General features: G+C 33.0%; 2 protein-coding genes across 3 annotated transcripts; one reads left to right on the top strand and one right to left on the bottom strand.

Annotated features, from left to right (window-relative positions):
- Positions 1 to 6,677: 6,677 nt before the first annotated feature.
- LOC112280620 (multiprotein-bridging factor 1b) lies at positions 6,678 to 9,494 on the top strand. Of its 2 annotated transcripts, none has more exons than XM_024516286.3 (5): positions 6,678 to 6,996; positions 7,568 to 7,754; positions 8,143 to 8,226; positions 8,508 to 8,590; positions 8,901 to 9,494. In XM_024516286.3, the coding sequence occupies exons 2-5, from the start codon at positions 7,622 to 7,624 to the stop codon at positions 9,018 to 9,020; spliced, it is 420 nt and encodes a 139-aa protein (XP_024372054.1). In that variant the 5' UTR covers positions 6,678 to 6,996; positions 7,568 to 7,621; the 3' UTR covers positions 9,021 to 9,494. The 2 variants fall into 2 exon arrangements, with proteins under 2 accessions (XP_024372054.1, XP_024372053.1); XM_024516285.3 differs by having other exon boundaries at positions 6,678 to 6,731.
- An 8,385-nt stretch (positions 9,495 to 17,879) lies between these two features.
- Positions 17,880 to 25,168, bottom strand: LOC112279888 (serine/threonine-protein kinase STY8). The gene is made up of 13 exons (XM_024514618.3): positions 23,781 to 25,168; positions 21,983 to 22,604; positions 21,625 to 21,699; positions 21,278 to 21,415; positions 20,942 to 21,135; positions 20,663 to 20,755; positions 20,297 to 20,395; positions 19,852 to 19,909; positions 19,622 to 19,750; positions 19,369 to 19,430; positions 19,123 to 19,194; positions 18,700 to 18,802; positions 17,880 to 18,436 (listed from the first exon to the last, which is right to left on the bottom strand). The coding sequence occupies exons 1-13, from the start codon at positions 24,176 to 24,178 to the stop codon at positions 18,335 to 18,337; spliced, it is 2,145 nt and encodes a 714-aa protein (XP_024370386.1). The 5' UTR covers positions 24,179 to 25,168; the 3' UTR covers positions 17,880 to 18,334.
- Between the last annotated feature and the right edge of the window lie 1,052 nt (positions 25,169 to 26,220).

Below are 26,220 nucleotides of genomic sequence, written 5' to 3' on the forward strand. Positions count from 1 at the left end.
AATGATTGAGATGAATATTTGACACTCTTGAAATTTAATTACAATGATAGTATTCAAGAAAGTACTAGTCATTCACCATTTTTCCTTAATACCAGTCAACATCCAATTATGCCAGCAACTCTTTATTATCTTATCAACACCAACAATCAAACAATGGAGGAATTTATACAACGACTTACAATGACTTGACAAGAGATATGGCACTACCTCTTTACTACATAAAATAAATAAAAATAGTATGCAGATAACCATTGGTAATACCAGACCTTCTGAGAGGGTGATTAGGTGTTACTCTCCAATGCCAACTTACCACTTGCTACATCAATTCAAATCTGTAAACTAGCACTTCGATGGCTTGCACCTTTCTACATTTTTGCAGTGATTTTTGAGGTCACATACCACTTCAAGCTTCTACCACATATTCGGGTTCATTCAAACTTCCTTATTTTGCAACTAAAGGAATTTTATACTGAGCCAAAGCACTTTTCGGATTGATATTAACTACCACCACCACTAGTTGTAGTTGATGATCAACAAGAATATGAAGTGGATAACATTTTTGAACGTCATTACTTGTGTCGTGGCCATGTACGTCCATAAGTTCAATACAAAGTTCTTTGAAAAGGTTATTCTATTTATGATACAATGTAAAAACTTGCACATAACCTCATCTATTGCTAAGAGATAATTTGGAGATATCATTAAGAGTTAAAACAAGGACATTTTGCATTAATAGAGAGGAATTAATTATAATAGGATATAGATAAGATAATTGTATAGATAGTTAGAACCATGGAAGTTTTTAGAATTGGAATTAAATTAGAGGACTGAGTAAAATCTATTGTAGAACATTCTAGAAAGAATTTAGGGTGGTTATTTAAATGGGATCTACCATAGACCTTCTAGAAAAGACTTAAGGCGGTTATTTAGGTGGAGCCTATCATATAATCTTCCAACAAAAAATATAAGGTAGTTATCTAGGTAGAGCCTACCACCTATGAACATTCTAGAAAGTCCAAAGTGATAAGACAAGATATAAATAGGACTAGTCAAGGCATTTTGGGGCATTTGGTCAGGCATGGCTTTGGATCCTTTTTCTTAGTAAAATTTGGTTTTATATCTTTTTGTTCAGTTTTACTCTGTTCTATTTTTTTTTCTCAATTTTGTCTTTCATATCCTATTGTATTTAGTCTTATTCAATTTTTTTCTCGTATGTTTTGTCCTATTTTGTGATGAGGCTTTATGTTGATGTGGATTAAAAGGATCTTAGACTTTTAAAATAGTTTGGTCTTGTTTTATTTATTATTTTTTTTCTTAATTTTTTAAATACGTCTCTCGTTAGATATGGCTTCAAATAAGAGAGAAGGCTTAAAGATCATTGAAAAGTTTAGAGGAGACAATTTCTACCATTAAAAGAAACAAATAGAGCTTTTCTTAGCTTCTTTAGAACTTTGAGATATTATAGTTGAAAGTGAAGACCCTTCAAGGACCAATGTTGATAAGAAAGAAAAAAAGAATTTCAAATAATGTGAAAAGAAGGCTTTTGACATGATTGCAACCAATTTGAATAAAGTTAACTTTTCTTACATTATTTCTTGTAATAGACTGATAAAAACAAAGAATATTCTTTATAATATTTATGAAAGTAGAATGCTTCCAAATATTCTATGAAAAAGGAGAAAGATCTTAATAATAAAGATAAAAAAGGTAATGATTTTATAATTCATGCCAATAAGATAAAAGCTTTTATAAAATGTTTAATAATTGATAATAAATTAATAGACGAATATGATATTATCATGACTTTATTCATGAATCTTCTCAAGTCTTACAATTATCTAATTGTAGCATTTTATTCTATTAAGATGAAAGAATATAGTAGCTCTATTATTCAAGAGAAACCAAAAACCATTATCTACTTCAAATTTTAGAAAAACAACTACTTGAGTTGACTACCACAATTTTGAGCAATAAATACAACAATTTTTTTTGAAATTCTACCTTAATGCTTTTAGAAGAAAATACCACCAAATACAATGATAGCTATATTTTACCAAAAATTACTAAAAATTGGTGACAAAGCAATAAGAGATGTAGCATTTGATAAACAAGAAAAAAAAAAAAAAAAAAAAAAAAAAAAAAGATTGTTAATAACTAGTATTGATACAACTACATCAAGCCTTCCAATGCCATCTTAGAATACCAACAAGAATGATGATACCATTGCAATTCCTACAATAACTACTAAATATATATATATATATATATATATATATATATATATTGATAATAATTGCATTCCATTTGAATCCAACAACTAGCACCAATGTTTGCGGTCTGCTATTATTAATAAGAAGATAAGATTAACAACATTACATCTTGACAATTTGATTGCAATTTGACTAGCACCAAAGCACAACTACCATGATGAGTGACCACCAAGGTTGTAACAACACATAAAGCAACCATTAAATTATAAAGTTGAAGAGCGAAGAATTGAAAAACACCACATTGCTTAATGATACTACATAACAAGGATAGAAATCAAACTCTTGATGAAATAAAAGACTTGTAATATAGAAAAAATTTCATTGGTAATAAAATCACAAATATTGAATAAATAAAGAATATTGTCACTCTAGCAACTATACACACCAAGATTTCTAGTTCTAACACTAGCTCAGGAAGAAATAATTGGCAACAATAGTATATTCATGTAATAGGAAAAAAGAACAATTTTTGTTGTATTATACTAGAAGCTGCTAAGAAATATTGATATTGCACCATAAAAATCAATAATCCAATACTACAAAAATTAAGACAAGACCAAAAAACTAAAGACAAACATAGATACAATCTACCAAAAAATGTGGAGCTCTCATACAAGAAAAAAAGATACAAGACAACTAAAATGAAGGTAAGACTTTAAACAACTTTAGATTGTGGAAGCTCTTCCTCAAATTTTTTTGAATAACAACTCTTTTCTTAAATTTTTGGACTAATGTTTATTATTAGTCACCTTCTTCTATATTTTATTTTTATTTTTACTTTTATTTTTGATTTTTTTTTCTAGTTGTATATTGCTTCTATCAATAAAAGGTTGTTTTCCATGACAATACAAGCTTGACTATGCAACTATATATCTAGCTTTACTTAGTACTATGGATATATTCTTCAAATCTATATAAGTTCAGACAATAAGATTTTGTTTAAAATAAAAATAATCTAATTCTTGTTAATATATTTTTATAATTAATATTTTAAATTTTTCTATTTATTTAAAAAAAATTATGCTAATCTATAAGAATTTATGATTTTAAATACAATAAATATATTTTTTGTTCTAAATTCATAAACTTTTACCTATAATAACATGGTATATTTTATATATATATATATATATATATATATTATCAATATCATCTATGAATTAATGCTTTTAACTTTTTAAAAATTGATAATCCTATGGTAGAAGATTTGACTCATTATTTATTACAACTACATATAATAATAAAGGCATAATTTAAGGAAGTTTAAGAATGACAAAAAATCAACACAGATACATATTACAAGATTTAACTTTAGTTTCATGTTGACAATAAGATATACTTACTTTATTATAATATCAAGTCTAATTGTCCTTGTGACAAATTAAATTATTATAAACTTTGATCATTTTCTATTTGTGAATATATCAATTTAGCTACTTATTATTTAGACCTACTAAATTCTATGAAGATTCATTTCATATTCTACATATCTCTTTATGAGCCATACAAGATACTACAAATATTGAGAAGAAGAAAAATGCTACTTTTTCATATAAAAATAGACAATAATCAAGAATTCAAGGTCAAAAAAGTCTTACATCTAAAGTAGTGCCAAAATAGGTTAAAATATCTTATACATTAGCACAAATATGATACTAGTAAATGCACATAGAAGCCATCTAAGAATCTTTTAAATGTAATAAAGAAGATTGATGCTTTTTATTGACAATATCCATGAAAATTAAGATAAAAAGTAAAGTAATTCTTTACTATAAAAGAAATAAAATTTATAAAAGATTGTATTTTTAACTTCTATTATTGTTTGTGATTTTTATATCTTAGAGATATTGTAGAGATGAAGAATTAATAAAAAAAATAGATTTAATTTAAGAGATATTAATTATTAAATTATTATATGATGCATTGAGATTATTACAATCTTTAAAACAACTTAATAGAGATGAAAAAACTCAAAATTATCATATTCTTTCTTGAATAGATGGTGAGATACAACATGTTTGATATCATAACCTTAAAAGAGACTTTTAATATTTGATAATATTATTAGAAATAAGAAACATTCTTAATAGTATTCCAAATATTCTATTTAAAAAAAGTTATGAAAGTTTCAATAATAATCAATAATTAAAGTAGTGTTCTTGTTTTGGTATAAAATATTATTAATGGATGAAAGAATCTATCAAATACTTTTCAAGGAAACAAAGATCAAATTATATGAGAAATATAGTTTGTCGTATCTTGGATTTTATCAAGATATGATCACTGTTCTTTATGGAACTCGCTCCTAAAAGAAGAGGTAATGTCATGGACACACATATTAAAAGAATTAGATAGAAATAAACAAAAATAAATAGATTTGGTAAAATCTTATGAAAAAGCTTTATAGACATAGATTTGACTTTATACATCTTTATAGTTGATTGATAGGTTGAAAACTTTGCCAATAAATTGACCACATGCTAAATATGTTGATAACTTGTAATACAAGTTGGACATGTGGTGTTTATGTAAGAAACTTGTATTACAAGACATATACATATCTTGTAAGTTAGACATGTGTCAAAGGTCTTATAGAACATCGCTATGTAGCTTTTAATTATTGAGTACATATAAAGACAAGAAGAAAGTCTTCTTCATTCTTGTGAATGACTTTGTAATTTTTAATCTTATTTCTAAAATATCTAATTTTTTTGTATTTTGTAATAGCTATTTTAGTTTTAAAATTATACCATTTTTTTAGTGATTATCTACTCTCTTTTAGTAATACAAGACTATTTTGACCTTTTGATTTTTTGGGATTTATATCCTTGAAAATAATCTATTTTCAAGGATCTTTTGAAGAAAGTAAAGAATACCTTATTTATAAGTTAAAGAAACCATTGTATGACTTTAAGCAATTATCAAAGATATAATATTAATATATTGATACATTTTTTGTTAATGAAGGATTTGTAAGGAATAATGTAGATTATTTCATTTATGTAATGAAATCAAAAAAAATTCTTATAAATTATCATCTTTTATGTTAATGGTTTAATCATCTAGATCAATATTTTAAAGATGATGGATTGATTGAAGATAAAGTCAGGAAAAAAAATATATAAGATGAGTGATTTAGAAGATCTTCACTATTATTTAGAGGTAGAATTTGTAAGAGATTGTAGTAAGAATACAATTACAATGAACTAAAGCAAATACATCAAGGAAGTATTGAAACACTTGAACATATAAGAATGCACGCCCATTAGAACATCTTTGGAGGCTAATTTAAAGTTGATGAAGCTTATAGATAATGGAACTACTAAAGTTGAAGATTAAATGCAAGGTATTTTATAAAAAAAATAATAATAAGTTCATTTATGTATGCAATGACTGATATAATGATAGATCTTTTATATGCAATAAGTATTATAAGTCAATACATGTCAACGAATAGATCAATCCACTAGGTAACTATCAAAAGAATCATGAGGTACTTAAAAGATTCTTTGAACTTCAAATTATGCTTTACACGTGATAACATTCTTTTACATGGTTATTGTGATATAGATTGCATTAGAGATGCAAATGATAGAAGGTCACAACAAGATATGTATTCTTTCTTGAAGTAAAATCAATCTCATGGAATTGCAATAAATATCCAATAATTGCAAGGTGTACAATGGAAGTAGAGTACATGACAATAAGCCATAATATAATAGAGGTAATTTGACTAAGATAAGTTTTAGAAGACATAGGATTTGTACAATTGGAAGCAATTTCAATGAAGTGTGAGAATCAAGGATGCCTTGTTTTAGCAAAGAATTCTAAATATCATTTAAGAATTAAACACATTGATATTTAATATTATTTTATAAGAGAGAAGATTAAAATGGAAGTGATTGATATGAAGTATTATGCAACAAAAGACATGCTTGTTGATTTACTCATAAAAGTATTAGTAAAAGATAGGCATCTTATGTTGATAGCGACATTAGCTTTAAAATTTCTTTGATCAATAACAAAGTGTGAGTATTAAAGTAATTAATAGTTGAAGTAGAATAGGTTACTTTGTAGAGGATATTAATTTAGGTCAATTTTTAATTGTCAAAAAATTAGCTTTTAGAATGTAGACTTTAGAATGTAACTATTTGAATGTTCTAATTGTCGAAAAAGTTGTTTGTGGAATTCAAAGCACCGCACAAGGCTAAGGGGTAACAGAGCTCGGCAGATTGCACTTTCTTCAAATCCCATGTCACCATATCACACTTGGAAGCTACCTCGCCATGGGCTCATACATACGGTCAACACCGCGTACTTTTTAGGGTTTCACTGCACAAGGTCTTTCAGATTCCAGACCTCAGAAGAAGGGTTCGGCGGTTGCTCCCTTGGTTTCAGATTCTACACATTCTATCTTCATCCCCCAATCTTCTTCTGCTGCGCAAATTTGTTGATCTTTAAGTGAGCTCGATATCCCTTCACCTTTTGACATGCTTCAGTTTCTGTCTCGTCTTCTACAGTCCTGTGGGGTTCAGTGATTGCAGCATTGTTGTTATTTTTGTTGTTGTCGTCGTTGTCGTGGAGGAAATTTTGAGCACCACCTTCGACTGAGCGGCGGGTGTGTGAGAGGGTTTGTTGGATTAGGTTGAATAGTGTGGGACGGTTGCCTTGCACTTGTGTGATTGGGGTGTCACTCAACTGGCTGTGGTCGAGACTTGATTCTTAGGTAACTGGGTCTTATCAAGTGTTTTGGGTGTGTATGAATAGGTGCAGGTCCTGAATTGATAAGTTTATTGCTTCAACGTGTTGTTTGGGTTTGGCTCAGGGGACAGTGAAGAGCTTTGGTATGTCGATTAGGGTTGGCATAGTTCGGTTTTTATTCTTGCTCGTGCTGCCATTGTTTTGACAAGTTCATGAATCGCTAACAGCACCAGAGTTTCTGAGCATTTTGGTCGCAAACTTAATTCCTCTAATTGCCGTCTCAATACAGTTTTCAAAACAAGTTGTTTCCTTTCACCCATTCCTTCTCATTCATTTAAAATTGGAAAAGAGATTTTTCGTTCAAAGCCCCCCCGTATGTATTGGTTTGTGTTGCGGCGTCGGTATGTTGGGAAGTTATGGCTGCTTAAGAATCTGTGTTTTTGTCTTCTTACGCCGCAGTTTAGCTTACTGATGGGTATGTTATGGTGTATTAGTATAGAGCGCAGGCTACTTGTAAACTGTCCTTTACTTTAGTTCTTGGACGATTGATGCTGCTGCAGCTTTCATTTTATGGACTCATTACCCTTTATTTGCAGGTTTCCTTGCACTGCTTCCTAGGTGGTCTTCATTTGTGAGATCTACTCATCAGTATGGCAGATTTGAGACAAGACTGGGAGCCTGTGGTTGTCAGGAAGAAGGCCCCAACTTCGTCTGCAAAAAAAGATGAGGGTGCTGTTAATGCAGCGCGACGAGCTGGCGCCCCTATCGAGACCATTAAGAAATGTATATTTCTTTAATATTTTCTTGGGTTCGGTCATCTGTCCTTTTGCTTTTTTGAATTATGGCTCCATTTTCCTTGCCTGGGGTACTTGTTGTGTATGCTCTTCGAATGTGGCATTCTCAATGTTTCCTTCTTGTGCTTTTGAGGAATTGGATTATGTATATGATCTCGATTTTGGAGGGTTAGTTTACACGTATTTCACACTTGAAATCTGCAGGATTCAATGATTTGTTGGGAATCTAGATTAGTAGTATCTTGGTAATGGTCTCATTTTCATACTTCTGAATTTTTTGGATAACGCCAATAAGAAGCTTCATTTTCCAAGAGACGGCAAGTGGATTTCAAAACTATTCGGCCATGAATCTAATTGTTAGTTGATCACTTGTGCAGTCAACGCTGGATCAAACAAGGCAGCTACTAGTGCGACTGGCTTGAATACAAAAAAGCTTGATGACGAGACAGATGTTCTTGCTCGTGAGTAAAAAAAAACTCTATCTGCTTTACGTGACTTGTGCTCTCGTTGTAAGTGTCAATCCTGCTCGGTGTTGAAGAGGTTTCAGAAGCTGGAATTTTTCTATATTGTACCACAGAATTAGTCTTCTTTTTTGAGTGATTAGATTAAGCTGCTGATGTAACAAAGTTGGTAATAGACATGACTAACTGTCTGTGATGGTCATTGTTTAAGCTATTATGCGCAACTGGTTTCGTGTTTATTTAGAACTGTATTGAACTGTTGCAACTTGGTTTTGAAACAGACGAGAAAGTGCCTTCTGAACTCAAGAAGAACATTATGCAGGCGCGGTTGGATAAGAAGATGACACAAGCTCAACTTGCACAGGTTTGTCCTGCAATTTCAGTATCCAATCCAATTATTTGCAATTTGCAATTTACACTACGTGGCACTGCGATTGTGCGAAATGGATAGCGATTGGTAGGAGCAGATTTCTTTTCAGCGTGTTCTTTCAAGTGTGGTGTACTTACCCTGTTATGAATACTTTCATACGGATTATGTACTTAAAATAGAGCGTTTAACTTGTCTTTTCTGTTAGTTTTCGCTTGGTTATTGGCCATGTCAATTCATATTATGAGATGTTCAATGCCTTATGGCTGTTCCTTGGAGGTAACAGTTGTGATCTTGTGACTTGCAGCTCATTAATGAAAAGCCACAAATTGTTCAAGAGTATGAGTCGGGAAAAGCAATTCCCAACCAGCAAATTATCGCGAAGTTGGAACGTGTTCTTGGCGTGAAGTTGCGAGCCAAAAAATGAATATTAATGTGGATTGTGTCCTCAAGCTCTGGATACCACTGGTTGTGGAACGTTTTGAAGCTTTTGAGCTCCTTTCCACGTACTGTCGGTTGCGAGCCAGAAGGTATTAAACATAGTCAGGCTGAGGATTGATACTGTTTATGGGAAGGAGTTTTAACTTATAATGACTTGATTTTGCATGTTGACTATTTCTTGTAATTGGAAGTTGTGCTAGTTCAGGAGTGAACCTCACTAGTTGTAAAGCTGTAGTATTGTGGGTGTTTGTATGGAAGTCTTCTCCGACTTACTTGCTTCTAGTGGCGCACGAGAGGTATTAACAATGAAATTATGCTTCAAATGGATTATATTGAGTATTGTAGAGCGCCTCAAATTATATCGTCCAAACTTGCGCTATGTTGAATCTGGTTGAGTCGATCATCTTTGAAGGATTTTTAATACAAATGCATGAATAAATGCTCACAAGGATTCAACTCATGAGGTTTTTGCCGAGGTTTCCATTGTATCTACGACTTGGTGGTCCTTAGGACGCATCATCCCCTAGTTCTAAATTGTCAGTTTCCTCGCACTAGTGTCGTTACAGAAATGAAATTCCCCGTTGCCGACACCCTACACATGGATGAACTTTCAGTTCCTATTGGGATACGTGTGGACTCTGCAATCTCCATTTGGCTGTGGTTCATTCATTGGGGCTCTGTCTTCTTCATTAATTTTCCCCTGAAGTCCTCTTCCAGATGGACTACTCAATCACAGTGGCCGTGTTAGTGTCATGTTTTTGTGTTGCCAATTACCCATTCTAGAATGACCACTTGTGAGGTGAAAGATTTTAATAGGAGTAACGGTCAGGGCGTCGAGAAAATGCGTTGAATTTTGAGCAGTATATTGAGGATTAAGACTGGAATCATGGAAGAGGTTCTTGTGTTGCAGGTCGAGAAAAGTCTGGGCGGGTTCGGGTTGATAGGAACAAATGAAAGGTGGTGAAACTGACTGTTGCATTCGATGATGGAGAATGAGAGGTTGGGGATAGATTGTGACTTATTAGGGGTGGAGCTTGCTTTGTGGCAGTTCTTTGCTCAGTATCTTTTGTTGGTTTTTGAAAACTCTAAGATAAAAGAGGCAAGATAATATGTTACAGCTTTGTGTGGTTATTGTCTAGTAGATTTGAAACTTGATTGAGTTGAGACAGCATTTAGAGTTAAACTGAACGTGAAGAGGACAAAAGCAAAGTTCGAAATTGAATTAAATATCAAGGGGATAGAAAAATTTGGAATCAGTTACTGTTAGGCTCGATCTCATGACATGTAATATAGTCCTAATTCTTTAATGGTGCTTTAATACCTTGAAAATAATCTCCACTAAAGTTATTTTTAGAGACTTTTTAAGAAGTGATATTTTTTGTTGCTAAATCTTAACAATATATTGCAAAAAGTTTAGTACAGCTAGACTAGGAGGAGTAACTTGATGTAATTTTAGCAATGAAGGTTCTTTAAAATCCTTCCTTTGTATTGTTTTTCAATTAAAAGGAATGATGATCTAATCATGCATTCAGGTTTGTTTCTATTACAAAAAAAAAACTATTTTTTTGTTTCTAAATATTTAGTGATTTGATCAATTCAATGAACTTATAATAGTAATATATGCTTGTTTATGGATCTAGTAGCTTTCTGATTTTTTTACTTCTTGATTTCAATATTTGTTTTTCAACTTTATAATTTATAATACTTATTCTAATGTTCTAATTTTATGATTGTTGATAATAATATTTATAAAAATACCATTATTATAATATAATAAAATAAAAATTTATTTATTGAGAACAAAGTCTATCTTTAGAATTAATGAGGTTCTTATTGTTGGATTTGTATATGGATCATATAGATGCAAGTCAAAAATTAAAAATGCAGGTATTATTAATAAGATAAAAGAATGTGCAAACACAATGGAAGTTTTTTTTTTTTTTTTTTTTTTTTTTTTAAGAACATTTATTTTCTATCATATATGGATACCACATTTTGCACATATATTAGATTTATTATATGAATTGTTGAGAAAAAACCAAAAACTTTAATATAAAGAAGAATAAAGAAAAGTTATGAAAAAGTTGAAGAAACTTCTTTCTTCACTTCCATCTTTGAAGAAAGTGAATTATGAATGTAAAAGAAATGTGATATTAAGAATTGATGCAAATCCAATTAGAATAAGTTGGACTATTGGATAAGATGATGAATATGAGAATAGATATATAGTAAGATTTGGATCAAGGGTTTTAAATGCTAGACAAAGGATATATGCACAAATCAAAAGAGAATTATGGGGTATAACAATTGCTATGAAAAATAAAAAAGAGTACTTGATTGGTACATTTGTAGTTATAAAAATAAAATATCTACCTTTTTTTAGATATGATTACATGTTTCTCTACTTCCAATATTGATATGTTAAGATAGATAGCATAAATGAAATCTATAAATCTAAAATTTAAGCATATTATAAGAAAAGATAATTTAATTTCATACATGTAATTACAAGCAAGATATTATAATAAAGAGGATATGATTGATTTGGAAGATAATGTGGATTCAAATTTTTATTCTAATGTATTATCAAAAATATATTCATATATATATATATATATATATATATATATATATATATATGTGTGTGTGTGTGTGTGTGTATGTTTAAATATACCATTAGAATTATTTTAAAGAAATTTGTATGAAGATAAATGGATAGATGTTGAAAAGTACCTAAGCACATTAAAGGAAGAAAAAAGTTGGATAGATTAAGAATTTTAAAAAATCCATAAAAAAAACCTATAAATAATTTTTATATGTTCAATATTTATTGAAGCATCCAAAGAAGAGAGAAGAAATACTATAATAGGTGATATGTAGTTTTAAAGCTCAACAAAAGATTATCAAAGAATTCCTTAAGGAGTTGTGAATAGGCCATAGATGACTTTGAATAACTTTTAGTAAGTTGAAAGAAGGATGTTAGTAGAAAAAGGTATGTATAAAGATGTTGAATTTAAAAGATTGTATGAAATTTATCAACTTTATGCTAATATTTGGCATTAATATGGATTACAATCAAAATATTTTTTAGTACTATATTATAAATAGGTGGTAGATTTAGTTGCAATGAATGTGGAACTTTTTATCAAGGACATATATTACAAAAAACCAAAGTATCAATACACTCTTATATCATTGAAAAAGAATAGATAATCATTCAAAGATAGTATAATATTAGAACTAACATAGCTATTGCCAAAGACAAGAAGATTGAAGACTCTTAAAACATGACTAAGAACAAGAAAGGCATTGACAAGAGTGAAGAAGGTTTCACTCTTGATTCTATGTATACTATCTAATTAAGAATTATATGGCAACATTCTATAGAACCTTCAACATGTATCTAACTTGCAAAATAAGTTTCTTACATGATCACCTTATACCACAAGCGACTAACATGTGCAATATGTGAATAACTTGTTAGCCAAATTTCTAATTTATCAATCAACTACAAACATGTTTAAGGTCAAATCTGCCTCTATGAAGCTTTTAAAAAGCTTCACCATAAGATATTTTTAAATCTATTTATATTTATGTTCTACCTAATATTTTTTATTTAAATAATTAATATTTATCTTTTTTTAAAAAAATGATTATATATAAAAATAATAATTATATGTTGAAGAAGTTCAAGATGCAATAAATTGTATTTGCTACTTATTGTTATCTTTGTTTCCTTCAAAAGTAGTTGATAGGTCATCTCACTCATCAATAGTATCTTATATCAAGGTTGGAAGACCATCATGATATTTAATCATTATTAAGGCCTATATAACTTCATTTAAATCAAAATAAATTATTTGTTGTTAATCAAAAGTTGCATTTTTTTTCTTTTGGTGCAAGATAAAAATATTTAGAAAGGGCATTTAAAAAATCTTATTGTTTATTTCTCAATAAGTGATCTTTAATTCATATCTTGACAAAAATATGTTCCAACAAGCTTGACAAAAATTCAAAATACATATTGACATGAAATATTAGAGATTTTTATAATATATATACATATTGATTGAATTAGAAGTGCTTTCATAATAATGACAATATTTTAGAAATGAATCCACAATTGCAAGAAATTCTTTATTATGAATCTCATAGTTGATTTTAGTTGTTGAAATTTTTTTTGAATAAAAAGCTACTTAATAAAGTTTATCATCTACACTCAATTATGATAATAATGTATCCAAAGCAAAGTCTAATTCATTTGTTTCTATAAAATATGTCTGAAAGAAGTTGATGCAATATAAGATTCGTACAAAAACAAAAATTATCTTCAAAGATTTAAAGGTTGTTTTAGCTTCTTTATTTTACTCAACTTTGTCTTTACAAGTCAAATGTGTAAGTAGAATTTTAACTTGAAAAAATTTCTTAATAAAGATTTATTAATAATTAAATTTTTTTAAAAATATTACATATTTTTTACTAGTTTTGAAATCTTTTAATCCATGATAGTTGAATTTTCTTAGGATCCATCATAAGGCCATCATTTAAAATGATGTATGTTAAAAAATCAAATTGAGTTGTGTAATATATCCATTTCTTTTATCTTGGCATATTATCTTGCATCTATAGGTTTTTTGTAACACATGAAAAATATAAAATTTATGCTCTTTTGTATTCTTAAAAATACATTAAAATATTGTTTAGATAAAAAATAATAAAATCATCTAAAAAATTTCTAAAAAAACTCATTTATAAGATGTTAAAAAGTAATTGGTGTATTTGTAAGTCCAAAAAATATAACATTATAGTTAAAATGCTTATTCTTGGTTCAAAATGCAATCTTACATTCATCTTGTTTTTTAATGTGTACAAGGTTGTATGCTCCTTATAGATCTATTTTGGTATAGATCTTTGTTTGATTTAATTGATTGAGAAATTTTAATAGTGATCTTATTAAGTCCTCAATTGTAAGCTAAAATAACCTCTATTAGTCAGAAATTAATTCTAATTCACAACAAGCGAATTAATTATAGAAACCTTAGAAATTTTAGTTCTTATTTAAATCTTAACCAATGCACACCTACAATCTCTTAAATCATCCATGTAATCAAACAAAATCTCTAGTAGCAACTCAGGCTTATAATAAATCACTCAATAATTCTATATAATTAAAATAAATTAATAAATTTATATTCATATTTATATTTTATTATTTATATTTTTATATCTTAATTTAATTTTTATTTAATTAAAATTTATTCATTGATAAAATTTTGACTTTGAATGATATTTCTTCTTTGAATAATAATTCATTCACAAATGATGATTCATCCATGTATTAAATTCATTTTTGAATTAAATCTCATTTAATAAAAATTTCATCCAAAATTCTAATTCCATCAAATTCTAAATTGAATTTATCTTAATCTAAAATAGTTTTGCCATAATTCATTTGACTATAATTCATCCATCTAAATTAATCCACTCCAGAATTCTTATTAAAAAGAATGCTGATGAAGGATATTATTATTATTGATTCTTGCGACTAGCTATAATGCCCTCCACAACACTAATTCTTGTAAGACTCTCCATTCTACTCACATCAATATTAACACCATATTGGTACAACTCCAAGGAGAGTAGAGCAAAGTAACCTTTCTTCCATGAACACCACTTGATATTCAATGCCTAATACAATTTTTTCATAGAGGAACCTAACATGGCTACTAGACATTTTGGTTGCAAAAGTTCTTTCTTTGTTAAGATCCAGCTACCATCCATCAAAGTCTATCAACTTTTGCAAGTAGATGAACCACTTAAGGCCGTCGACAAGAGTACTCTAATATACCACCCATGGCCTTGTAAGTAGTGCCTTCACTTCCAAACTTCATTGCTAATCCTACACAACGATTCTTAAAAAAGATCACATCCTTCTAACTCATATAATCCATAGATAGATCCCTTCAATTGCTCCTTCAGTGTATCTTGAACTTAGATTGAAGCTATTTACACCTTACACCTCAAAAATTTGTATCTTATATTATTATAGCACAAATCTTGATTATAAAAGTGCCAAAATCTTTTGACAAACATACTAGCATCCTTTGCATGTACAATATAGATGCTTTGATTGCCAACCTAAAGTTGCAAGAACTAAAAGGAAAAAAAAGAAGAATATATTCTTTGTTCTTTCTTCCGTCCAAAGAAAAAAAAAAAAAAAAAAAAAAAAAAAAAAACAAGAATATAACAACCTTGAACTACAATTGCAATACTACCATAGCCACATCCTAATCAATGAGTCAATTCTATGACTCATATCAATAATCCACAAACATCTATAGTGATCAATTTTTTTGCTTCATAAATAAGATAGGAACTTCTACTAAAGATTTTGAATGGCATATGAAATTCTTAATTAAGTTCTTATCAATATATTTCTTGAGTGTAGTCAATTCATTTTGTGATAAGCTATAGATTGATCTATATAGTGGTTGAGCTCTTTCTTAAAGATTGATTAAAAAATAATAGAAACAATGCTTTGAAAGTATATCTGTATTTTTTTCTAAAAAATATCTTAGTAATCTTAGTACTAGCTTTTAATGTTGCTTAAAGTCTTTCCTTTATCAAAAATGGTTGTGGCATAAATAAGAAAAGATGACCATTCTTTTGCAACATACATAAAAACTCTTACATCTACCAATAAAAGTTTGGTTGTATTAGACTTACAACTTTCTACTTGAATAATAGAATTTTGAATTAAAGTATATAAAAAATTGAAATTACAAGCAATTTAGTTTATTTGAGGATTATACTTCTTTAGCCATGTTAATTTTAAAATAATTAGATTGGAAGAAGATCTAATCACATTAAATATAATCAAGCTATCATATCTATTAATTGGCACATCTAAAAGAATAGTTTCATGAGTAACATTTTTAGGAAACAAACGACCATCTATGACTTCTACATGCACTAAGTTTTTTTGACTAAAGATATTTCTTCTTTTTTAAGAAAGTTTTTGTCTGAAAAAAGATAAAGCTCCAAAATCTAATAAGGCAAGGACTTTGTAGTTTTTTGGCCCTAAACAAACATCTATTGTAAAGCAAAGTGAAAGATCTAAAGAGATATAGGATCTTTATTAGGTGTTGCATAGGATTCTAGCTACACAATCCCTACTGTAGCTGAAAATTTTTATTTCCCAACACATTATCTTTTTTGGCAATCATGCTCTTCATTTTATAATTGTATTGCTTCTTTGGACAATATTGAAAAATGTACTTAGATTCTCCACAATATAAACACAAACCTTCTTGACAACATTGAGCCTTTTCATGGTGAGTGAGAGGTTTAAAATATATTGTATCAATTTGTATTGATTTTGGCCTTGATGAATAAATTTTTGAAAACTTAATAATTGTTGTCATGACTTATTGTATATTTCTTTAACCAAATCTTTGTTTTTGGCATCTTTCAAAAAGTTGATTGTTACATGCATTGGCTTAAACAATGAATGTTTTTGTTTTTGGCATTGTCAATAATAAGTCTGATATTATCTTTTAATCCATATTGAAATTGGTTGATAAGGGCTTTGTCATTCCAATTCACGTTGCAAGCAAGGTTTTGGAATTTAGTGGCATATATAATAGCAAAATGTGATTCTTGTTATAAATATGATTATTTTATGGAATAATAATGATAATCTTATTACATATAATTATTTATTTTGTTGTACAATACATACATCATAGTAAGGCATTAAAATAACTTTAAAATTCATTGTTCAACTTGGCAAGTATTTATCAATGGCAAATCTTTATCAATTGCTATCAATTATTTGTATCATCAAAATAAAACAAATTAAATACTATTTTTTTTCTCAAAGTTTCTTCAAAATATGTGGAGAACCTTTCTACAATGACTTAACTCACACCATGTCCAAAAAAAATTAATATCATTTGATACTATATACAATAGTTGGAGATCTCTATCAAATTAAAAATAAATACAATTATCACATAGTGACATAATTCATGGCATAGATTGAAACTAAAATTGCCCTTAATAGTTTATATTGTCAAAATTCCAATATAGTTTGAATTTTTTTATTTTTTTTCTTTCAAATTCCAAATTTTAGTTTAGTTTTAATTTAATTAAATATAATTTAAAATTCAATGATTTGATTTACATTTGATTTGGACATTTTGATCTTGATTTGATTAAATTGAATGGTGGCTTAAACAAACTAAATCAAACAAAACCACATTTATTCCTAACAAGAAGATACTTTGTCTAAATAAATAGTTGTCCATTGGATGACATCTATTTATACAACATTCTCAATACAAATTCAAAAAGTGTCTTACAAAAATATTCTAAATATGGATAAATAAAATGAAATATTGAATATGATAATCTTCTCATATGTATATGTACGTGTATATATATATATATATACACACACATATATTCCAACAAAAAAATTAGACTTCAACAAAAATAATTAATTAATTAATTGAATCACCATTTCAAGAATGCAATTTCCAAGAAGCCACAATATGAACATCCATGTTTTACACTCAACATCTACAAAATTAAAATTCAATCTTTTCATGAATATCAACTCCAAACATAACTTTTAACTTCTTCAGCACTACTCCATGAATACAAAGTTTTCTCTATGCTTTCAGAGATCACAATGTAAATCCAGCCACAGTGGCTCAAACAGATAGCTCTCACACCTGTCCTAAGCTCAAACCAACTTTCAACATTGGAATCTGTCCTTAGCTACTATACAGAATTATTCAAACACCGCAATCCATAAATTTTAAAACCTGAAAATAACATATGTAAAATCACTCATGCCTTTCAATTTCATATTAGGGAAGTAATTATCCCCCATGGCTGGTTTATAACACATGCCACAATCGTTCAAAAAAATATCATGAGGTGCGCAGTAATGACCTTCAAACTTCACCCGATTGTAAGGTATGTACACCGTGCGCCTCATGTTGATACAATACCTCATGCTAATGCTAAAGTGGGATGTAGGACGTTCCGTAGCAGCATCGGTGAAACACTACTCTACATAAAGAATCGCTATTTGACAGGAGTGTTATCACTATGGTTGACGGCCTGGAAGCTGATGCTGAGCTAAGAACTAAAAACAATCAAACGTTGTTGTCAAATGAGATATTCGAGAACCGAAGCTTCTCCAAAATGTTACAAACACAATCTAGCGTTGTATACACTTACAAAATTGGACTCCGTGAGTTTTCACATCGAATAATTTCAACAATAAATTTAATGAAGTGAAGGCCGAAAAGCTGTGTTTGTCGTCCTCCTCCTCGAAGCTACTCTCCTCGAAGTCGTTGGGATGACCATATTCTCAAGTGTGCTAAGTACCTATGAAAATTTCAATTTATGACGAGTGTGTTAGCTGCAGGAAACAAAAAAATCTAAGACGTAAGTTGGCTCACACAAGGCAATGCTAGTAAATTATTGACTGGAACTAGCAGAAAACAGATAAAAAGCCCCAAATTGTGAGAAAATAATTTCTCGGAACAACTAAGCACAGCCTAACATCCTGTAAAACTGCATTGAAGTTTATTCTAACCTGTCAATGTCAGAATCAAAGATCAAGAGTATTAAAAGTGGACTCTCTATACCTCGCTGAATTCGGGCCTTTCCTGCGGGTCTTTATTCCAACATCTTTGCATTAAGTTCGCTAAAACTTCAGGTATGTACGGTGGAGTTTCCGGACGAAGTCCCCTGGAATCGAGCATGCACATAGCTATCAATACCATGCAGACTGTTTAATGTGCACCAAAACAAGTGGAAGTTTCTTACACTTCCGAGTTCTGACTGTTACTCAAAGCAAGGCAAACAACCCCATTGAATTGCTAGCAAACAAGCAGCTTTCGATATATCAAAAACACGGCTTTTGTTATACTTCCAAATGAATGGATTGGAAAGATTTTACAACAAGCCGTAGTTTAAATAGATGTTATCTTAAAGAACCGACATTGTCACAATGTCCTAAACTTGAAGACGAACGTTTTTCACATTATGTGTAGGAGATTAAAACCCACCGTTGAACGACACCAATTGCAGCTTGCAAAGGAGTTAGGCCAGCGTAAGGTATATCTCCAGTCAACACTTCCCTACTCCCCGAAAATGAGAACAAAGTACCAATTAATGACGAATCTACTAGAGATTTAGTCATGGGAAGATTCTGATCAAATAAATCACATCATAATTATAACGTGAAAGAAAATGCAGATGTAACCTTTGCTTCTAGGTTTAACAGGATGGAAACATTCAGAAATGAGACGTACCACATTGTGATCCCAAAGGAATAAACGTCAGCTTTGTGATCGTAAGGTTTATGCTCCAGCATCTTCGACACCCAAAGAACAGACAAGAGAATGTCAACACTAATTCCAAAACCCTAATTTTAGTTTCAGTAAAGACTTGCAGAAAAGAACCTCAACTAATTACATGCAGTCAGCAAATTCGACGAATTTACTGTTTTGTAACCTAAAATATTTTTAAGAATTCATGAAGAGCCTTTAACAGCAAGACGTATACCTCAGGAGACATCCACCGGTAAGTCCCCGTCTCCGCTGTCATCTCAGCGGAATAACAGACACCTCTTTCAGCAGCATTGATTGAAGCAGGCTTCAGACGAGCGACACCAAAGTCACAGACTTTGACAACCTGCAATGATTATCTCAAATCATCGATTCATCGCCACTCTGCACGCGAGAAAAATAATGCATGAAACGAATGAACAGGAGTAAGAGGCGAGAGAAACTTACATCATGCTCATCAATCAGTAAATTTGCAGCTTTCATATCTCTATGTACAATCCCTCTCCTGCTCAGATGAACAATTATGTTAGAAAACGTGACGCGAAAGCATGTTGATCCCCACAACGAGGACCATGACCACCAACTACTCTGGAATCATATAGCAGCGTAATCCTATCGAAATGTAAATTTCAATATGTGATAGTAAGAAAATTTGTCGCTTCGTCCGATTAAACCGTTGAGAGTTCCTCATCTTCTTAAAGGTGTCAAAATAAAGCGAATTCATGTTTGTGCTCGTAACAGCTGTTTACATGTCTCAGACTATCTACATTATGTCACGCAGCTGACATCCTAAGCTCATAACAATGTAAACTCTATCGAAACATTCTTTTCGCTATGGCCGATCTTCGTCGGTAAGACAGATCTTATGTATTATGGGCAAAGAGTTCCTTACTTGTGCAGAAAATCCATCCCTCTCGCTGAATCACGCAAAACTTTAATTGCTGATGAGATGTCTAGACCACCCATTCGATGGTCAAGAAGGTCTCGGACGCTGCACCCAGACAACCACACATCCACCCAAAATGAGTCGCTGAAGGTGATAATAGATTGTAATCGATGATACTTATACATGTACATGAAACACTAACAATTTTCATTTCAGTACACCTCATTAACTGTATGATTCAAAACAACAGATAGCCATGATCGTGGTCTCCGTTGATGTTAGACATTTAACGCACATTTTGGACAAAAACAACACAGAGTGAACGAAAACCAGACGGATGCAGAATACTTAGGATATTTAGAAATGTGTCACCTGCCACCAGCCATCAATTCAGTGACAATGCAGAGTTTAGGCCAATTAGAACAAGCACCGATGAACTGCACCACATTCTTGTGTCTCACCAATCTGCGCTCAAACATTTCCTCTTCATGTTAGAAACTCGTATAGGCTCCCATTTCTAAGAACGTCTATGATTTAGATCTCAACACGAGTGTGTGCGCACACGCGCGGGTTTTTTCTTCATCACAGAACTTCAAAAAATTGTCAACACCACCGACATAAATTTTGAAACCGAATTGCCTGTGTGCCCACCTCATAATAGAGACCTCTTGCTTGTATATCTGTAGCCGCTCCGCCGCTGGAGCAGACCTGTGGGTATCTGAATCTGTGCCACTGCCGTTGTACTCATCTATCTCAATGATTTTAATTGCAACATCTTGGGACAAGTATTTTCCCTTGTATAACCTGCCTGTCGACCCAGTTCCAAGTTTCTCGCCTATCTCAAGCTGCGCGGTCCAGGAGTACAAAATCCTCAAAAACTTAGATTGGTAATTAATTTTCAAGCATCAAGAAGATCGCTGACATTGATAATATCCTAAGAATCAATTCACACAGTCGATAATTATTGCAGTACAACTTGGAACATACCATATTGAAATCTATAGCCCAATCTTCATATTGAATAGCTGCAGCAGCCGCTCGCAACCTCGAATCCTCAGAAGGTTTGACTCCTGCACCCGACTTTTTTACTAGAGCCTCCAAAACTGAGCGCCTAAGTTCTTCAGCCTGAAAATACATAAAAACTTGAAAGATCAGGATACAAAGAGCCGAATGATGTCCCTTTTCTCAACGCATCGGTATCAGCTAGTTAGAAGATGTTTAATAGTACATACCCCTTGATTTGTGTTTTTTAAATTTTTATTAACTTCAAAAAATAATAATAATAATAATAATAATAATTAAGCAAAAACAAAAAACACACATAAAGAGCTCACCTCATCACCATGCCAACCTTCCACAACAAAAACCTCCAATGCCATTCCATTTGTTGTGCTGAACACGTGAGCTTCCTGTAATTGATCAACAATCTTCATAAGATGGCAATAACAACCTTAACCCGAAAATGGACAGTAGGCGAAATCCGAATGAAAGCCCGTTCCTATGGTTTTGAAGCCAGCAAAGTCGTATCCACGGAATTCGAGGTAGGGACTTCCATATGCAAAATAGTCTTCTCATATTCTTATTTTAAGTCTAAAGCAATAATTTTACATCGAGCGGGAACGAAAATGGATTCGGAGGCAATAATTTTACTGCGTAACTTGTAGGCGAATGAAACTTCAGTATTAGATTTACCTTAATGTTCAATTGCAGATGTGAATCGCTCAAGGCCGATGTAAAGTATTTAAGAAGCCCTTGTCTATCAGTAGTGGCAATTGTAACTTCATATCCGACGGGTGTGAAAGCATCCCCATTTTCAGTGATATATCCGGAGCCTACATCATCACTGTACAAGGAGTTCGAAAGGTTTCCAAACGCAGGACGGGGAATGGCGTGCTGCAACCCGTTGCAGCTAAGTGGAGATTCTTCCAAAGGAAGGAGACAAGGAGGCATCCCTCTTAGTGGAGTTGAAAATGACCGGCACAGAACTTGCTCCGACGGGTAGACTTTTGGGCTACAACCAAGTCCCAACCCTACCAAATTTGTTCCAGACCCGAAGGCAGGTTTCGGGATTCGTAGTCCATTTCTAAATGCGCTTTCTCCTGGCGAAGAGGGTACGGGAGCATTGCAATCCAGTGCATCACCTGAAAGTGACCCCGCTAGAAGCACTTTCCGGACATGGACCTGTGGAATGGGGGCAGCATAACCACCATAACTATAGCAGTTGGCGGCATATTCTGCCTCTCGCGCATCCTGTAATAACTCCATGTGAAGCAGAACATCCTCATGTTTATGCGGATCAATGTTCAATGTGTACCTGCAAAAACTTCCCAGCAATATCAGCAATTGAAAGCTATTGGTGATGCTACGATGCATTAGGTATTCTCACGAAGCACCAAAACACAGATTGTTTAACTACCAAATATTGTGCAATGTGCGTTGTGGTCGAAATAACCTCTAGTCACTCTAATAGCCACTTGTTCTAACGAAATTTTCTTTGAAGATAGTCTACACTCAGAACAATTAGACCCTTGACATAAGTGGTAAGGTATAAGACATTTCTGTTCGCACGTCTACTTTGGAATTAGGACTTTATTGAATGACTTGAAATTGTAAAACTCAAAGAGCTGATAATAGCGCTCACTCGCCCTTAACGAACACTCGCTTCAGCAAAATACTATGAATCTACACACAAAAAACAATTACTTTTTACACTCGAGACTAAAATACGCTCGTAACCTCAGTGAATATCATTAACGACAATCATGATCTACCTATCTTTACTAAAGTTACTGATGATTCGCTTTACTCGGGCGATCACAATGGAAAATTTCGTCAATCCAAATTTTAATCATCACCTTAACAATGACTTAAAACATTGCAAACAAAGCGCATCAAACTTATGCAAGAGGAACCAAATGTTCCCCGTAAGTTTTGCTAGAATTAGCGTCACTAAGTCAAGCCAGTTACTAACATCCACATGCTGCGGTGACTTGTACATCTACCAAATTGTAGGCATCAGCTACGTTTTCAAACTCAGCTTTAAAATCTGCTACTTTCATTTCTAGCGTGTGTACTTCTTCAACAGCTCAGATACTACTTAGTCAGAGAATATTTAATTTTTCGTTATACAAACAGATCGACTATGAATTCCAGAAAACTTACCAGCTTTGAACCTGTATAGATAACTCGATAGAATCAGCTTTTTCATTCTATGAACGATATTGACAAGGAAGAAAAAGTGCGAAAACGGATTGACTAGGGTACCAGAGTCACGGTGAACTAAACCATACTCCACACCCTGGTTGGAACACCAGAGCTAGATGGCTCCTGCCGCCGTTGGAAGAGCCCGAAGGAGAGGAACAGGATACGTATTAACGAACATCACCTAATATTTATCTAGTTACAGTTCTGAAATGTGTGTTACAATGACTGAGTAACAGAGCAGGGCATTGAGAAGAAACTATGAAGAAGATAAGATCGAATAGCTTACCGAGCCGGTAAACGGGCAAAATGTTCACGAAACTCTTTGCACATCTCCTCGCCATATCCGGAAGCTCGTACGCTCTCCAACACCTGGGTCACAACGTTTTCCAGAGCCCTCAAAGATGATGACGACATGCCGCGACTCTTGCCTCCAGAATCGCTGCACCATTCATGACTGTCTTCCATTCGAGTCGAAGAGCCTTGCGAGGAGAAACTGTAAGAGGTATTGCCGTCTTCGCTTTTGCAATCCGCGTCCGGCAGCTCGCTCCCCTCGTCAAAAGCGGCTTGCAGAGCCTCAGCATACACTTGTAATTGTGTAGCACCATCTCTACACGGAAGCTCCAAAGATTCGTCCCTGCATTGAATGTACTCTAGCGATCCAACTCCATTCTCGTTTAAGTGCATACTAACATTTCCTACTATAAAACTATGTAACACTAGGGTACCTATTGCTTCTGAGTTCTGGTATCCCCTAGTGGAAGGTTTCAAAATGACTGCACGCTCCAGGTCCCGTGCAAATTCCACAAGCTTTAAGAATAACCACCATAAGAACGTGTACTGCAAATCCTTGGCGCTTTGCCTGAACCCACTAGGCAAGCACAGTGCTAGGGCAGATAAGTATATACTGCTGTTCGCTACAAATGAGGAAACAGTTCCTCTTCACGAACTTTTTACCATGCCCGTAAACTGCTCAAATGAAGAAAATAGTCTGCTTAAGAACTGTCTTTCAAGTGCAACAAGATAATACTGTCGGAAAAGATAGAGAGGGATAACAGGATGACGATCAAGTAGGTCTTAGACTCAGTCGGAAGTCGTTCAGATCCAACACGTCCCCTGTGTCCGGGAGGGCGAGTGGCATGTGAAAATAAACTATATCGCCAAGGATTACATACTCGCTTGCGGTCTTCTACTCCAAACCACATCGGAGCCACATCCTCCAAACTGCTAGCACAGCACAGAGTTGATGGCCCGTCAACTCCTCATATCTTGGGGAAAAGAAAGAGATGGAAAAGTATTCAAGCAGTTGCATCAGAAACCGCAGGAACCGCCAGAAAGCAGTGTAATTGAGCACAACACCTCAAACCGTGCTTCAACACCACCAAGCTGAAAGATCGAACGCACATAGAGAACAATCCCTCGAACCGTTTCCTCAATAGCATAGGCCAACGCTAAAGCAGTCCAAACTTCTCCCTCTACACCCTCCAAAACTCTGTCCAGAAACGGCCAATTGGCAAAAAAAACAACTAGCTACGAACTCCGCCAAAGGTACTGCAAACACTTGAATCAACACACAGCAACAAACACCCCGCCACACGAGCACAACGGACTACCACGCACACTTGGGGAAATTGGATCAATGGACGCAAAAGAAAGAGAGCGGCAATGCCAACAATAATGAGTGTTGTTGATGAGGAAGTGGCGGTAAGAGATTTAGACGAGTGGCGAAAGCAAAAAGCTACACGAGAAAAAGTGCTTTAGCAGACGGGAGGAGAAAGCAACAACGGCGGCATGGAAGAAAGGTGTGGACTAGTTGGCATGGAGGAGAAATAGGCCCAGGAGCAAGTTCACGGCAGAGAAGGGCAGGGCAGAGGCGAAGCAAAACACACTGAGCTAGCTAGCTGGCTAGCTGGATGGGGAAGAATACGGGCCCCACGAACGGGATGGAGTCCTAATTAGCAAGGGATATGCGCTGCTGAGCCTTGCTGCTTCACAGTTAATGCGCTAATGTGCTTGTCTGGTTGACCTATTGTACCACCCTCCGGGTCTCTCTCTCTCTCTCTGTTTTATTGATAGTGTCGACTCGTGTTACCCCTCCCTTCACGGACTTCATCTTAAGGATGGAAATACATCTCGGATGATCCCGCGGCACGCCCTAGACTCGGTCAATTCCCCCACCCACCCCTTACTATTTTCTGGATTTCAGAAACCATGATATCATCATTTTCTCAGCATTGTCAGTCTGTTGCACTGTCCCTGTCACATTCAACGGATTTCTTACACTTGGGCCCTTTCATGCAACTCTTGTGTGTACTGGATAAAGAAGCCATTTCTTAATGCCCAGTGCACCATTCACAGGAATACAGTTATCTAAAGCAGAACAACCAGAAGCATGGAAGGCTATCTCAAGTGGATGAATTGGGCACAATCCAAAAAAGGCAAGGCAAGTCAGTCATATTCAGTGAAATATTGGAAGAAAGCTTCTCTCTCTCTCTCTCTCTCTCTCTTTTTCTGTTTATGTAGGAAGCCTGACAAGCATGGTCACCTGGCAATTTTTCCTACAAAATAAAAATAGATGATAACCAATTGGAACTCATAGAGAACTTGTAAGGCTGGTGATGTCACATGTGTGACTTGGTCAGTGATTGTCATGGGCATTGAGGTGAATGGGGAAACCCATGTTAACTACCCATTTAAATCAATAAAATCTGTTGGCCACTTCAATGCAA

The sequence above is a fragment of the Physcomitrium patens genome, chromosome 3, assembly GCF_059467195.1.
Source record: "Physcomitrium patens ecotype Gransden chromosome 3, ASM5946719v1, whole genome shotgun sequence".
NCBI classification, from domain to species: Eukaryota; Viridiplantae; Streptophyta; class Bryopsida; order Funariales; family Funariaceae; genus Physcomitrium; species Physcomitrium patens.